This window comes from Rhinopithecus bieti, unplaced genomic scaffold, assembly GCF_001698545.2.
Source record: "Rhinopithecus bieti isolate Rb0 unplaced genomic scaffold, ASM169854v2 scaffold_53, whole genome shotgun sequence".
NCBI classification, from domain to species: Eukaryota; Metazoa; Chordata; class Mammalia; order Primates; family Cercopithecidae; genus Rhinopithecus; species Rhinopithecus bieti.
Genome location: NW_016803161.1, coordinates 1,885,789 through 1,903,568, shown reverse-complemented (window position 1 = coordinate 1,903,568; position 17,780 = coordinate 1,885,789). Strand labels below are relative to the sequence as shown.

Below are 17,780 nucleotides of genomic sequence, written 5' to 3'. Positions count from 1 at the left end.
CAAAACCTTCCTCTTGAAATACAATTCGAGCTCCTCCCCACTGGGTAACAGGGAACCCTCTCATTATGCTGTTGTTGACTGACCTCTTCCATTCTTGAGACTCCCCTCTCAGATGTTCAGTCCAGCCAAAGGAAAGCAGCAAAGCCAAATAGGTACTACCACAAAACCTAGCCTTATAGGTGTTTTTTATCTGCATTCTTCATTCTGTTCAATATTTCCTACAAACTCTTCCTCAAGAGGAATAGGGTAGAGAAAAAATTACTTGTAAGATGTTAAAAGTGTATATCGAATATAAACAAAGAGGACAAACTATTAATTCTTGAAAAAATTAGCTATCTGCTTATAACATAAAGCTTGATTTCCAGCTCAAACTATTCACAATAATATGAGCCACATAAGTTAAAGGCCTATACATTAAAAAACACACAAACTTATGGTAAAAAATATAGAATGCAGAACTAGAATCTCTGAGGGAAAAAAATATAGATTATATATAACTATGTGTTGAGTAATGTTTTTAAATAAGACAAAACAAGTAAATTGTAAAAGACCAAGAATATTGGTAAATACAAAATTAAAATTTTGAAAAGCATACCATAAGTAAAGTCAAAAGAAAATGACAGATATGAAGATATACTTGCAATAGATATAAGAAAGGGTTAGGACTCAGAAGACATTTTAAAATTGCAAATCAAATTTAAAAACATACAACAGACATAAACAAAAAAGTCACAGAAAAACACAAATGGCCAATACTCACATGAGAAACTCAACTTCACTTGTAATCAGCAAAATGCAAATTAAAATAAAATGGAATCATTATGATTGCTAAAAACTTAAAATTTTAATAATCTCAAGTGTGACTGAGGATATACATAAGGATATTCTGTTATCTTCTGCTGGTTGGCGTATAAATTAATGTGGACACTTTAGAGGGTAGTTTGGTGGCATCTATTAACTCTAAAAATGAACACAGACCATCACACTGCGATTCCATTTCTCACGTTTGCACGTGAGACACTTTCTCTCATGTTTACAAGGAAATATAATCAAGTATGTTTATTTTATCAGTATTAGTAATAACAAAATAATATTTTTTTTTTTTGAAAAGGAGTCTTGCTCTGTCACCAGGCTGGAGTGCAGTGGCACCATCTCAACTCACTGCAACCTCTGCCTCCTGAGTTCAAGTGATCCTCCTGCCTCAGCCTCCCAAGTAGCTGGGGCTACAGGTGCGCACCACCATGCCCAACTAGTTTTTTGTATTGTTAGTAGAGACAGCGTTTCATTGTGTTGGCCAGGTTGGTCTCGATCTCTTGACCTCGTGATCCACCCACCTTGCCCTCCCAAAGTGCTGAGATTACAGGCGTGAGCCACCATGCCCAGACGATAACAAAATATTAAGCAACTCAAAACATGGCAACATGGCAGTGGTTAAGTAAACTGTGGTATAGTTAATCTAAGATAATCAAACTATGACAAATCCGGTAGTAAAAGCCAGTGCATCTAAAGTTTAAAGAATAGGAGGAAAGTGTGCAGACAGCAGCATATTTCCATGTAGGTTGTTCATTGAACATCTCCAGGGAACACTATCCACATAAATTACAATGTGACGACTTCCCCTTGGGGTTATGCAGTGCACCATATGCACAATGGTGCATGAAGGTGGGATAATGTTGGGAATTTAACAGGAAGCCAAATCATGCAAAGCTTCAGAGGTTATGGTAAAGAATCTGCATTTTATTCTAAGTAAAATCCCTGAAGGGCTTAAAGAGGGCAATTAATTGATGTTTTCAAAAGGTTTCTCTGGCAGATATACAAAATGGATGTGAAGAGATTAAAACAAAAAGTAAAAGATCACTAAGGAGTATATTGCAATGATCTAATCAAGAGTTGATACTGATGTCAACTTGGATGGTGGCAGTGGTAATGGAAAGATGGGGCAAATAAGAAATATATCATGCAGCTATAATCTATTAATGCGTTATATTGGGAAAAGTAAAGGAAATTTTGGAAAGAGCACAATCAAATTGATTGCCAAGCTACTATATGGGGCTTTGAATGGGTGGTGGGACCATTTGCTGATCTGAGGAAGGCTGAGGGAAGAGTATCTTTCAGCAGTACAACTTCAAACATGTTAAGTTCGATATAACTGAGATGGCCAAAACAAATAATCAATAAGAGAGATGACCATATAAAACTGAAGCTAAGAGAAGAGGTTTAGAGAGACGTAAATTTTGAAGGAGTTATCATATGTACAGGTATTTCTTAAAGTCACGGAATTAGATGAGAGGTCACTAATGGAAAGAAAAGAAGAGAGACGGGCTATGGAAAGCCCTGAGGAATTATAAAATTTATAAGACAGGGGCATATGAAGCTAGAGAGATAGGGTGGGAAACCAGTAGAAATGGAATACAACTGAAAATAGCCTAGTTACCCTTCAATGAGGGAACTGCTCAGGAAATCATCCTATACCCATTTTGTGAAATATTATGCCACAAAATAAAATCAACTGATCTTTGACAAAAGAGGAAGAAGAAGAAAATGGGGTAAGGATAATCTTTTTGACAAATGATGCTAGAAGAAATGGACATCCACATGCAAAAAGAAAAAAAAGAATCTAAACACAGACATGACATCTTTCACAAAATTTAACTCAAAATGGATCCAAGAACTAAATGTAAAATTAAAAAACTATAAAACTCCTAGAAGAAAATATAAGAGAAAATCTAGATGACTTTGAGTTTGATGATGAGTTTCTAGATGCCAACCAAAGGCAGAATCCATGAAAGAAAAAAACTGATAAATTAGATTTCATTAAAATTAAAAAACTAATCTGCCAAAGACACTTGAAATGGAGTGGGAATACAAGCCACAGAGTGGCAGAAAATATTTGCAAAATATATATCTGATAGAGAACTGTTATCCAAAGTAAACAAAGAATTCGTAAAATTCCACACAAAAATTAACTCAATTTTTAAAATGGGCAAAATAAACATAAACCTCACCAAAGAAGATACCCAGATGGCAAATAAGCATGTGAAGATGTTCAACATCGTATGGCATTAGGAAATTACAAATTATAATAACTGGATAACACCAGAGACTTTTTAGAATAGCTAAAACCCAAACACTTATCACCCAAAGCCGGCAAGGATATGGAACAACAGGAACTCTCATTACTGGTAATGCAAAATTGTACAACAATTTTGGAAGACAATTGGGCAGTTTCTTACAAAACTAAAAATACTCTTACCATATGGTCAAACAATTGTGTTCCTTGGTATTTGTCCAAAGGAGCTTAAAACTTGTATTCATACTATATGATTCCAACTATATCATATTCTGGAAAAGGCAAAACTATTAAGTCAGTAAAAAAAGATCAGTGATTGCCAGGGTGGAGGGAGGTTCAAAAAGGCAAGCAAAGAGGATTTTTAAGGCAATAAAATGATGTATGATTTTATGTATGATATTGTAATGGTAAATAAATTTCACAATGCATTTGTCAAAAACCATAGAATGTACATCGAGTGAATCCTATGTAAATGATGAACTTATGTGATAATGATGTGTCAGTACAGATTCATCGATTGAACAAATGCACTCTAGTGGGCGATACTGACAGTGGAGAAGGCTGCGCATGTGTTGAGGCAAGGGGTATATGGGAACCCTAATACTTTCTACTCAGTTTTGCTGTGAACCTAAAGTGGCTCTGAAAAAATAGTGTATTTTTAAAAATACCTTCCATGTATTTAAAAGAAGTGATAGGCAAAATATGCTAATATCAGTTTCAGATAGATGGAAAAAAAGCAATTACTTATGCATAGTTTAAATAAAATGTGGTTTTATTTAAAATAAATCAAGTATTAGATATATGCATATGTTAATTGTATATGTATTTTTTTTAAGTCTGGCTACATGTACAATAAACTTAACAGTAATTCCTGGGATTAAGAGAGGAGAAAGAACAATGAAATTTCACTTAAAAAATGTTACACACTTTTATATTGTTTGTCTTATAATAAACATGTATTAATTTAAAAATATTTACAAAACAGTTTCAAAAGGACACTCACATTTTAAATCACCCTTGTGTTCTTAAAATTTTTAACCAGGTTTTATGAAAATGTGGTCCAAGGAATCTCTATGTCAGAGACACCAGGAGGGTTTATTAAAAATGGGGTGCTTTCTGAATCCCATCCCAGCTTTTTTTTTTTAAGACAGGGTCTAACTCTGTCGCCCAAGCTGGAGTACAGTGGTGCCATCTCAGCTCACTGCAACCTCCACCCACTTCCCAAGTTCAACTGATCCTTCCACTTCAGCCTCCCCAGCAGCTGGGACCACAGGCATTTGCCACCATGCCCAGCTAACTTTTTTTTTTTTTGGAGATGGGGTTTCGCCATGTTGCTCAGGCTGGTCTCAAACTCCTGAGCTCAAGCAATCCTCCAGCCTCAGCCTCCCAAAGTGCTGGGATTACAGGGGTGAACCATTGCACCAGGCCCCCATCCTGGCTTTAATAAATCAGGCCCTCTAGGAATGAGGTACAGCACTTTGCATTCTTGGCAACACCATCAGGTGATTCTAACCTCTACCCTTCTGAATCGCAATAAGTCAAAATGAATGAGTACAGTTAAAACAAAACAAAATAAAATAGCAAACGCCAACACCTCTTGGATAAACATCTACCAATTATTCAATCTAAAGTAAAAAGAGCCGTTAGCATATGCCTGGTCCAAAGAGCAGGGAGAAAACTAAATAACTAGATTAATGGCTAAGCTATTTCCTGAACCAGGGCGCACTCTAAGAAGCACCGTAACATTTTAAGAAAAGAAGAAGGCATATAGATTCCATAGGGATAAAAACTGGCCAAATGTGCAGAACTTTCCATCTCCCTCTCATAATTCCCATTGGGTCAGTTATACACAGAAGCAAAAAAATAATATCAATATATTATGCCTTAAAATATACCCTGACTTGATTATACTCTATATTCGAATCAGAAATATAGAGGCTGAAGAATAACTTATATAGTGTTGTTCTCTATCTTCCAACATTTGAACTATCTTTCTGAAAGCATTATAAATGTAAGACATTTCCAAGAATTTCAGCTATGCATCTGATCCCTCTATATAATACAATCTAGAGCAGAAGATTTGTGTCACATAGTATTAGTCAAAAAAGGCATAGTTACCAGAAGCAAGAGAAGGCTTTTCAGTAAGTGGCTTCGTTACAAAAGCCTAAAGTTAGTGGAATTAGAACAGACTCACAAATTTACCAAGGTTCAATGTACTCACCTACGAGCAACTCTTGGGCAATAAATCCTTAAATTACAAACTTACATAAGCAGTTTATTGTATTCATGAGCAGTGTTTTTTAATCCAGCAGGTAACTCACAGAGTTCTCTTTCTCTCCTCCCCCCAGCTTTATCCATAAGTGATCCATCTTTCAGAAGCAGTGAGTTATCCTGGATGTCTTTTGCTTCCTTTCATGTTCGAAAAAAGACACATATTCAATTGCAGTTTCAGCCTCTCGCTGCAGATGGTATCCTATTTTATGCTGCACAACACTTAAAAGACCAATCAGGTAAGATTGGCAGGCTGTTTGTTTGCAGAATGAAAAAAGAAAAAAACCCTAATGAATTCCTAATAGTCTATTAAATAATGTATGATAGTGTTTGTGTCACCTAGTCTTTAAATATGTAAACATTTGATGCTTTTATGTTCTATTGTCACTGCAAGTGTATGCGTATGAATTTAGAGGTCCTAAATATTCTAATAAAATAGCAACAGATTTGTTGGAATTAAAGTTTGCAAAATCTAAATATAGTATATGCTCAACTTTAAAACAATACCTCAAAAAAGACATTAAAGCCATGCATGATAGTACTGTGTCAAAGGAGACAAAATATGCATATAAAAGATTTTTTAAAAGGAAGGCATGGCTGATATATTTCATGTAGATTCAACCACATTTATAGCGCCAAAAATTCTCTTTAAGTGGTTCTGCCATCCAAATAGTAAACCCAGGATTTGTGTTCTGAAATACTTATAAAAACATATTGGAATTTTAAAAGGTACTTATTTATCATAAAATATGAAATAAAGTATCCAATTAGTGTTTTAAAAAATAATTGTTTAGGTTTTACTATTTTACCCTTGATTTCCATTTTCATACGTTTCTCCAAAATTCTGACAGACATTTGCACACATAGTTACATCTCCATTGCTGAGTATTTTTAAAATCTTACATCTGCCTTTTTTTGGTCTTGCTTCTCAGAAAATGAGAAACAATTTTGGTATTGAGAAATAATTACAATTGCTTATTTTGTTTCACATCATTAACAAAAATGGTGCTCTTAATTATCATAATCTAAGTAGTTCTTATAGAAGTGTCTTGACTGGCTTCTAAATGATAAGAATATCAGGGAACTCGACTAAAGTGGTTCCATCTCAGTGTACTTATGAGATACCCTGAAAATAATTTCAAAGAGAAAAAGTACAATTGAGCTACAAAATACAGCTCAGAAGAAATTTGTTCTCCTGAGATTTGATATTTGGTTTTAAATTCATGATTAAATCTCCCTGTGAAAATGTCAAATAGGAGAACCACACACAAAGAGAAATTTTCTATTTATAACTCAAGAGCCATTAAACGACAATCAACTTCAGTTATATTGCTAATAAAACTCAAAATTAACATAAGTGGGACCTATGTAAAAGGGCAGAAAATCAAGGTATATTCAGGATTGTGACTGGCTGGGAATAATGTACTATAGTTTTATAATCAGTGCAACAGATACATATTTGTGTTTATGTATATGAAATATAAAGCTCATACACACTAATACATAGGAGGGTAAGAGCACATCTTCTTACATCTGTTATTCAATGCATGCAGTTAAAGACGATCAAGAGTTTCCTTTTTATGCCATCAGACACTACTTACAGAGATTCATTAGTTTCACACAATTGATGCTTTTGACACTTATATAAGAAAATCATGAACATTTTAAAATATTAAAAATATAAGTTCTACATGCTTAAACCTAGATTAACCAAAAACATTTATCAGATGAAAGGCATAAACTTATCTTTTAGTAATCAAGTGATGTAACAAGTTTATTTGAAGCCTCTCATTTAAGGTTGCAGAAAATACAGCTGACAGTCCTGTACTTTGTACCTTCTCTAAGAGCTGTGCCTGATGTAAACATTAACCAAATCTTCACAGCTGATCCTCTGCTAAGAGGACCCATTAGTAAAAACTAACCAAACACTTACACAAAGTTAAAATCCAAAAATTTAAATATAAGAAGCCAATGTGGTTTTCACATATTGAAAACCAAATTCTAAATTAACATGGTTTCTGTATCTCTTTAGAGGTTAATAATTTGAGTACTCTCAAGTAGTGTAAAATTAAAAAAAAAATAACTTGAACATTATACTAGATGATTTTAGATCTCTGATTTTGAAAGTTATTTTAAAGAAATAAGACTCTGGTCCCTTTTCGTCTATTTCTGCTAAAATTTAACACCTTTAAAAGATTTTGACATATAAAATGATCAATATTTTGTTAAGCACAAATTAATCAAAGCCTGAATTCATCTGACATAGTTATAATCCTTCCAATTTGTATAAAAAGGCCTAGTCATTGCAATGTGAAGTTAAAACATATTCAAATAATTAAGCTATAAGATATTTTAAATGTTTAAATTACCATTGCTTTCCTTTTCTAGAGAAAAGAACATATATACAATTCCCCTGATAACGCTGATTCTGTAGTCTCTTCACAAATATTAGGTCCTATAAGATTTCTCTGATCTATAATAAAGCACGGTGGGATAGCAGATAATGAGGTAGAAACAATAGCAGAACAAAGGTGGGAGAAGACTCAGTCATGGTTGAGTGGGCATTAAATAGCCAAAGTGAATTCATTTATGATCTTTATCCTATTTGAGCTGTTTCTTGTAAGGACTGCTCATTACATGTTCTTACTCTAATGCCAATCCGAGGCCGGGTGCAGTGGCTTATGCCTGTAATCCCACCACTTTGGGAGGCTGAGGTGGGCAGATCACCTGAAGTCAGGAGGTCAAGACCAGCCTGGCCAACATGGCAAAACCTCGTCTCTACCCAAAATACAAAAATTAGCCAGGCGTGATGGCCAGCGCCTGCAGTCCCAGCTACTCGGGAGACTGAGGGAGCCCGGGAGGTGGAGGTTGCAGTGAACCGAGACTGCATCATTGCACTCCAGCTTGCGGGACAGAGCAGGAGTCCGTCTCAAAATAATAATAATGCCAATCTGTACTTATGACCTGTAACTAGAGAATCATATCCTAATGCAATGAAATTTAGGTCTATGATTTTTTAAGCTAATACAGCTTTTAGCTTCCATAGCCACAGAAAGAAAACTTTTGTCAGTTTTCGTAAGAACATACTAGCTGAGTTAAAATAACCCTTTCTTCACATAAGCTATCCTTGCTCTTTCTTCTGGTTGGCAACATGACCAGTGATAGTATAGATCACAGCTTCAGCTTTCCTAATCATTTCTTAGATACTTTTTATTCTAACGTAGCTCTTCACTATGAAATTGTTTACTACAGGAACACTCTACAACACAAAGAGCAAGAAAAGCTTCCTCCATAATCTTGCGAAAGATAACTGGTTTGTGTTCACTTGCAGGCCATAAAGTATATTTAGGTTGCTATAAATTTTTTGAACTTAATATCAATTATGTTTACTTGTTCTAGTTTTTTGTGGTATAACCCATTGTATATTTTTCTTTCCTAATCTGAAAGTTTATAATGCTGCTTCTCTTTCCTTATAGCTAAAAATGCTGTACATGTTAGAAATTATGCAAATAAACTGAGTTTCTTCCTTTGTTATGAATTTTTTAAAACAATTTTCATGTCATAGGAAAAAAGTTTTTGCTTTCAAGCTAAAACCATTTTTTCAGAAATGTCCTGAGTCATCTCAACCCACAACCCTACAAACATATTTCTTCATTCAATAATTATTTAGCATCTATTTATGTGCCAGATACCGTTTTGGGTGCTGTGAATAAACTGTTGGACCAAACCTAACACAGACCCTGTTCTCATAAAGCTTACAACCTAGTGGATAAAGCAGCTGTTAATCAAATAACCACATATGTAATGACATAGTGTACTCACTAAAAATTCCCTATGAGGAAAATAAAGCACCAGAACCATAGTTTGATAGGTGAAGAACTATACAGCTGCCAAGTACTCCAACCACTTTAGAATGGCTTGGTATAGACCACAATGGAGAAGAGAAGGAAAGAACACCATTTGCAGGAGGGAGGCGTGGAAATGTGGCCCTCTGGAGGAAGTAGTGTAGCATAATGGCGAATATCCCTGTATGAGAAAAGAGAAAGGTTGGGAAATTTCAGAGGGAGACGAAAATGTTTCATGGAGCCTTCTGCATGGTTCATTATTAATAAGTCATTCTGCTATCCTCTTGAAGCAGTCTTAACATTGAAGAACATTCTTTTTCCAAGCTTGTAGAATTGCCTTTAATTTTCTTCTGAATGCCTCATTGCAACTTCAGATGCTGGATGGTATTTGTTCCATTTTCTTCACACAACTACATAATTATGAAATGAGATATATTGTAATGGAGGGAAACCTAGTGATATTAAAGCACTGACAGAAAAAAAAAATGCCTGACTAACTGGGAAATCAAGGAAAATTTCTCTGAGGAAGTTGACACTTGATCTGAAACCTGAAGGATGGGTAGGAGTTATCTAGTTGAGACGGAATAGGGCGGCAGAGTGTTCCTAGAAAACAGGCAAATGAAATCCTTGACAAGGTCAATGCTGTTGGAGCAAAGAGAGTGTGAGGATGGGGAAAGAGAACATTCCAGGTAAGGCTGGAGAGAGAGGAAAGGAGCCAGGAATGTGCAGAGAATTTATAGGTACCTAACCTGAAAATAGTGAACGCCATTAAACGGTATCATAAGGATCAGGCTTTCATTTGAAGAAAAACCTCACTTTAATTTACTACCACAATACATTCATTCAATGAGAACTGTCCACAACTACAGAAAATTTATGTAGCCAATTGCTGAACAACATGAAAGAATACAGGATATATGCATTTTGTTCTGTGAGTGGAAGTAAAACTAACACAATTGTGCTCAAGATCTGTTACTTTTTTCCCCATAACCAAAACTTACCCAACTTGGTAAGAAAGAGCAAAAGTTTTCAATGGAAACTTTTACTGTTGCTAATCAAACTTACTGTTTGCTTTCTTGCAGGTGATTTTTTATGTATCTCTTTAGTAAATGGTTCCGTTCAACTTCGCTACAACCTTGGTGACAGAACTATCATTCTAGAAACTCTCCAAAAAGTAACTATAAACGGAAGTACTTGGCACATAATAAAAGCAGGAAGAGTTGGTGCAGAAGGTTACCTGGATCTAGATGGGATAAATGTAACAGAAAAAGCCTCCACTAAAATGAGTTCTCTGGACACAAATACAGACTTCTATATTGGAGGAGTATCTTCTTTAAATCTTGTAAATCCCACGGCAATAGAAAATGAACCTGTAGGTTTTCACGGCTGTATCCGACAAGTTATCATAAATAATCAAGAATTACAACTAACTGAATTCGGAGCAAAAGGTGGTTCAAATGTAGGTGACTGTGATGGGACAGCCTGTGGGTACAATACATGCAGAAACGGAGGTGAATGTACAGTAAATGGCACAACTTTTTCTTGCAGATGTTTGCCAGATTGGGCTGGAAATACATGTAACCAGTCTGTGTACTGTTTGAATAATCTTTGCCTCCACCAGTCTTTATGTATACCTGATCAATCATTTTCTTACAGTTGCCTGTGTACTTTGGGTTGGGTGGGAAGGTATTGTGAAAACAAAACTTCATTTTCAACTGCAAAATTTATGGGCAATTCTTACATTAAATACATTGATCCAAATTACAGAATGAGAAACCTCCAGTTCACTACTATATCCTTAAATTTCAGTACCACTAAAACAGAAGGTCTAATTGTATGGATGGGAATAGCTCAAAATGAAGAAAATGATTTTCTGGCAATTGGTCTCCATAATCAGACCTTGAAAATAGCAGTTAACTTAGGAGAAAGAATCTCTGTGCCTATGAGCTATAACAATGGCACATTCTGTTGTAATAAATGGCACCATGTAATTGTAATTCAAAATCAGACTCTTATCAAGGCCTATGTAAATAACAGTCTAATTCTTTCCGAGGATATTGATCCACATAAAACTTTGTTGCTCTAAATTATGAAGGCATTTGTTATCTAGGGGTTTTGAATATGGTCGAAAGGTAAATATCGTTACTCAAGAGATTTTAAAACCAATTTTGTTGGCAAAATTAAAGATGTATTTTTTCAGGATCCAAAAAAAATTGAACTAATTAAATTAGAAGGATACAATGTTTATGATGGAGATGAACAAAATGAAGCTACATAAAACTTAACACTAGAGATTTAAGTACACACTATACATAAATGCAGTTATGTTGATAGTTATTTCTTTGGTACATTGCTCACGGGGAATCAACTGTTTACTATTACCTGAAATAGTCTAAATGCTAACATATCTTTCTGGTAGGATTGTAAAATGTCACTGAAGGTTCTGATTGTTTTTCCTACATCTAATTTATCTGTATATATTTTGACTCATGTTTTAACTCCATTAGTTCATTCAATGCTTATTCACGGAATGTGCTTATTCACTTTGCTTATTCACTTCTTACCTATCCCTAATGCTTAAATTTTAAAATGAATGTGTAAACACAATTTTAAAAATCAATGTGTAAACTGAACTTTAAAATGTTGGGAATGAATTAGGGATAGGTACAAATAGGAAAAAGTCAAGTTATTAATCAAAGGAAAATAAAATTAATACAAAGCAATGTAACCATATTGTATTACATGGCTTAGCTACAACTATTTGTATGATTCAACGATGTAAAACTTGAACATAGATTTAAACCAAAAATTATTGCATGAATGGAGAAAGAGACGGTGAGAAGAAAGGAGAACAGGCTGGTAAGAGCTAAATCCTTATCTTTTATATTAAGACATTAATAGACATTACAGTATGTGCAACTTAAAAAATAGCATATGCATATCACAAACATGAAGGCAAATATCCTAAATATCTAAAAGAATTAAAAATGGTTGCCTCTGGAGAGAAGAGTAGTGCAGAGGCCTGTTGCTTTTTATTTATATACCTTGTAGAACTACTTGACTTTTTAAAACTATGTACTCATATTAACTGATCAAATTAAAAAATTAACCTTAATTTGTGTTGAACTGCTTTCAAGTCTATAGATCTCAAAATTGGGCATAAAATAGGTTCTAAACAATGCCATGGAAAATTACTGTCCTAACAATTTAGTACTGTGATAGCATAACTTGAAAAAGTATTATTGGCCGGGCGCGGTGGCTCAAGCCTGTAATCCCAGCACTTTGGGAGGCCGAGACGGGCGGATCACGAGGTCAGGAGATCGAGACCATCCTGGCTAATATGGTGAAACCCCGTCTCTACTAAAGAATACAAAAAACTAGCCGGGCGACGAGGCGGGCGCCTGTAGTCCCAGCTACTTGGGAGGCGGAGGCAGGAGAATGGCGTGAACCTGGGAGGCGGAGCTTGCAGTGAGCTGAGATCCGGCCACCGCACTCCAGCCTGGGCTACAGAGCCAGCCTCCGTCTCAAAAAAAAAAAAAAAAAAAAAAAAAAAAAAAAAAAGTATTATTTTTCCCAAAACAGTTATTGATACAATTGTGAACAGAATTTTCGCTTCCCACTCCCAGTCCACCACTGCAGATTGGAAAGCAGTTATTGCTGTTGTTACCTGACATTTTCTGAGTTTGATATCTGTGACAATTTTGCCACTTGACAACCAGCAACAGATGACTGACTTGGTGAACTACCAGGTAGAATAGGTCATCTGGAGAAAAAAAAAAATCTTAATAATAAACAGCATGTAATGTTCAAAAAGAAAACTGTAATTAATCATCAAGTAATTCGAGAAAAGAATTTACAAAAAATGAGAGCTGATGAATACACATTTAACTTCTGTGCAGATTCCAATCTATACAAAGTAACTAGGTAGTAATTTATCATTCAAAAAATATTACAGATTTTTGTCTTATTTTAGCCACTCCATTCATTCCAATCAAAAGGCTAAAGACATTCCTAAAAGGACCTAGGACCAGAGTTAAGAATGTCGACACCATTTGACAGGGCACAAATGTTTCCAAACATACAGTTCATATTAACACTAGGAAGTGTGAGGGTAGAATATAAGGTAGAATTGCAGAATGTTTACACATTGATTCAAAGGTTTGTTTTTTAACAGAAACCACTCAAGACAACTCCATCAAATTTTGCTGAAAAACTGTTACCTAAACTGGTATTGATCCACATTACTGCATTTAACTTTGGAGATACTTACCTCATAAGGATAAATGCTCTAAAGAAATTCCTTTTGGCAGCTGGTAATCAAATCTAACCTTTCAGAAAATCCACGTCATGTATAAACCAAGAAGGCTGTTTTACAAAAGCTTACAAAATCTTCAAAGAAACTGCCTGAACCACACTCCCATCACATTCGGTCACTTGTTCTCTCATGATAAAGTGTGCCTTTTCTTTAAAATAGCACTTCCCAAAGTATGGTCCAACAACCCCTGAGATATTTTCAAGGAATCCGGAGTCCTCCCTTTCCCAAAAACGAATGAACATATTAACAGATTTTCTTCATATATTTCAATTAAAATGACATACTAGAAAACACTGAATGCAGAGCACGTAAGAGAATCCAGCCCTAAGTCAGAAATTGGAAATATGCAAAAATGAAGACAATGACACTCTTCTTACTAGTTTGGAAGCTAACATTTATATAAATGTTATATTAACAGATGAGATTATCATTAATAAATATTTTTAATGTTTATCATTTGACTTTCTTAGGATGCTAATGATGTAAGCCATATAAACAAAAGCTTTGGCATTTTCAATTTCTAAGAGTGTAAGGGATCTTGAAACCAAAAGTTTGAGAATTGCTGCCTTAAAGCTTTTCACAGTTGCAATTTTACGTTCAGATTTTATAACTTGTCTTCTACCTGTAATCTCCACAAAATTGAAACTTTCCCATTTTGCTCATCATTGGATTCCAAATGCAGAAAACTGCTTGCAGAAGAGGCACACAATATTTAGGAACTGAAAACTGCTGCCTATTCTCCCATAAATCAAAATGACTTGAAAATATATTTTTCACCTTAAAACCCTGCAAACTTCATGTAACAAATTAACACTATTCCTGCTTCCAATTTTGCTACCCTGGTGATGATGGTGTTGATGATCTCCTATGTGAAATGCTTTTCCAGTATGAAATAAAAATGACTGCTACAGAAAGACCTTTAAGATAATTTTACTATAAATGTCACGAGGTTTCTCAAAGTGTTGAATGTAAATGGAACATTTTTAAAAAATAAAGTGCAGTAATATTTACCTTTTAAGTCTCCTTTTAAAGAATAAGTTCCTGAAAAAAAATTACTTTGAGGACAAAATTATCTAAAATAAGTATTTTTAAAAGACAGCTTGGGCTAACATATACATATATATACACACATAGACATGCACACAATTATTTCATAGAAAAAGTATTTTGGGGGTATTTGGAGTTATATTGGATTCATTGCCCTTTCTTTAAGTGCTTAGGCTATTTCCCTCAATGACTCTGCTCTGCATCTATCTATAAGATGAAACTTGACAGGATGAACTCAAGCTTTCAAAGGACTTCTAGCTACTGATCTAATATTTGTTTTCAACTCAACTACTTTCTTGTTCTACATATTAACTATTATAATTCTTTGTGAAACAGAATTCAAATTAGGGTGTTTGGCACCTTTTTAAAAGCAGTAACCAATTTCATTTGCAATTTGCTTTAAGAGACAGAAATAAACCTGATTATGTATACAGTTCTTTGTAGTCATTAGTAAGTTGTAGCCTGACCAGTGTTAGAGGGATCTGAGATGAGCAGAGTACAACTAGTATATCCAAATGTTAAAATACTGATTTACTAAGATCTGGTTCACTATCAAGCTCTCATAATGTATTTAAGTGGTTCATAAACTTTAAAAACACAGCTACTATTAAAAACTTAGGAACAACAAAGTACCTGTTAAGGGGTAGTTTTAACACACACGTTAATATGGAGGGGCTTTTCACTCCAATTTCTTCTCTATTGCTGGTGTTATTGTTCTTAAATTTTTAACATGTATTTACTATAGCCTTAACTATTCTATAGATTTAAGATTAATTCACCCACAATAAGCTACAATTAGTGAGTCAAGGGCTGTGGAAGATGATGGCCCCCCAAAAGATGTCTACACCCCAATCCTTGGAACACCTGTAAATATGTTAGGTTACATGGGAATAGGGAATTAAGGTCACAGATGGAATATAAGTTGCTAATCAGCGGACTTTAAAATAGGAAGATTACCCCTGGATTATCTGGGTGGGGTCAACAATGTAACCACAAGGGTCCTTTGTAGAAGAGGGAATCAGAAGGGAAGGTCAGAGATAGTAAAGAACGACTGGGTCCCATATTGCTGTCTTTAAATATGGAGAAAGGGATCATGAGCCAAGGAAATTGGGTGCCCTCTAGAATCTAGAAACCAAGGCCAAAATAAAAAGAGGGAATCTCCTCAAAAGCCTCCAGAAAATGAATGCATCTTGCTGACACCTTGATCTTACCCAGTGAGATCTGCATAGACTTCTGATCCACAGAACCGTAAGATCATAAATTTGTGTGGTTTTAAGCTACTACACTTGTAGTGATTCATCACAGCAACAGAAAACAGGAATAGAGAATTAGGATTTGTGATTAAATTTTGCAAATCTGTACAAAATAACTTACAGGTTTTTGGTTATGTCTTCTGGCTCACGCTGAGGAGTTGGGTTGCTCAGTGAAGGGTTTCTGACAGTTGGGTGGAATGCAAAGCAAGAGGGCTATGAAAGGTATATATGATCCAGGCTTTTGCTTCTTTTCCTCATTCTCAATTCTCACAGCACAATTACTAAGCACATGAACTGTGGAGAAAAGGACAACTCAGCTAGGATTCCTGCTCTGACAACAGCAGGATAACCTGGCCAAGTTTCCCAACTTCTTTAAGTTCCAGATTCCTCAGCTGTAAGCCTTCACCTTTGAGTTGACCAATGTTTATACTAAGTGCTCAAAACCAGGGATGCCTTACAGAGGGCTCATGGAGGCTTTCTGATTGCCACAAAGATCACATGGGGTAAACTTTACAGGTACTGAGATGCCCTGGTACTTTTACCTAATAGAGGTATGCATTCGCTGTCTTAAGATGACTCTAAGTTTTTTTAAGTGTACAACTTTTTTTAAGGAGCAGGTTTTTCTTGAAACAGGACAAACTGAAAGGTGAAATTCATGTAATTCACTAGTTTGTATAAGGCTAGTTGTACCTGGGACTGAGAATGGCTTTGGATCTACTACTCGTTGAAAACTCTGCTTATTTTCCCTTTTTTTCCTCAAAAGGAAAACCTCAAATAGTTTACATGACCATACTTTCCCTACTCTCCACACAATGTTTCAGTCAATCAGCGGTTACAAGATCTGCCTCTAACCCCAGGAGATGCTCCTCCCTAATAGGCTATATGGGCCTTGCTATTTTAAAAACATGTATCAAGATTCAATCAGATCTGATTAAAGAATTTTAGATATGTAGAAGAAACTATTAGCTAAGAGGTGATCAAAAACTTACCTAAAAGCTTGTTTTCATTCATTAACCCATTATTTTTTACTTTTATCTTGCAAAAGAAATCTGGAGTCTGATAATCCCTCAACCAGATATATCAGTAAAAGGAGATGTATTGATGACATATACATATGAAATTGAAAACTAATGTTTTGTTTTAATGTGTAAAACCCTGACAGCAATTTCTTTGTAATGGTGCAAATTATGACTTAGATTTTGTTTTGTTTGGGAATTTGTTTTCTAACAGGTTAATTTCCAAAAGAAAAGTGGACCAAAGTTAAACGGGCTTTATTTAAACACAAGTCCTCTGTTTTAGAACTTTATGACGACAAATTTCAGAGGATAAGGTAGGGAAAAAAGTACTGCAAGTCATTGCAAATTAGAGAGAATGTTTGGTTCTGAATTTCCTCCCTTCTCTGCAGCAAAAATAACAAAAACAATTCTGTTTCAAAACCAATTTTTAACTCTAAGTTCTTTAGGAAAACAATCTTAATTTTGTGCAATTATTTATATTTTTCTTCATTAATATAGGTAAGTAAATATACTGAGTTCTCTTTGTTTTTTGGGAGGTTTTTTTTTTTTTTTTTTTTTTTTTTGGCCAATGTTTATACAGGAAAAACTATCTATTTATTTTCCTAAAACTCAATATATATTTTAACAAAATGTGCAGCAAAAGCCTCCATTGCATCCCAAATGTAATTGGTAGAATGTGCAAATCACTTGTGGATGTCGTTAAAAAGTGCTGAATGTCAACAAAGGCACTGTGCATCTCAAATATTCTTGCTTTTAACTAAGACCCTTTGCTGCATCCAAAACGATGGGTAACAATCGTGTTGGTGGTTACAGTTTTAACTTGACAGTTTGTTATATAGATGTGGGTGTTTTGCTGTGTTTTAGTGATCTTCAAGTAAATTGGTGGGAGGTTTTTTGTTTATATGAGTTGCCTTAAATATGGTAGAAAATAAAATCCTGGTTTTTGTGCAGATGTCTGATTTT

The 17,780-nt window shown here is 34.9% G+C and overlaps 1 protein-coding gene across 3 annotated transcripts in view; it reads left to right on the top strand.

Moving 5' to 3' along the window:
* The window catches only part of LOC108526745 (EGF-like photoreceptor maintenance factor), a 29,086-nt gene extending 17,172 nt beyond the window's left edge, over nucleotides 1-11,914 (top strand). For all 3 annotated transcript variants that reach the window (XM_017867612.1, XM_017867621.1, XM_017867629.1), the window contains exons 2-3: nucleotides 5,419-5,580; nucleotides 10,269-11,914. In XM_017867612.1, coding sequence (XP_017723101.1) covers nucleotides 5,419-5,580; nucleotides 10,269-11,272 — 1,166 coding nt within the window. In that variant the 3' untranslated portion in view covers nucleotides 11,273-11,914. The remainder of the gene's footprint in view (nucleotides 1-5,418; nucleotides 5,581-10,268) is intronic.
* The last annotated feature ends 5,866 nt before the right edge of the window (nucleotides 11,915-17,780 follow it).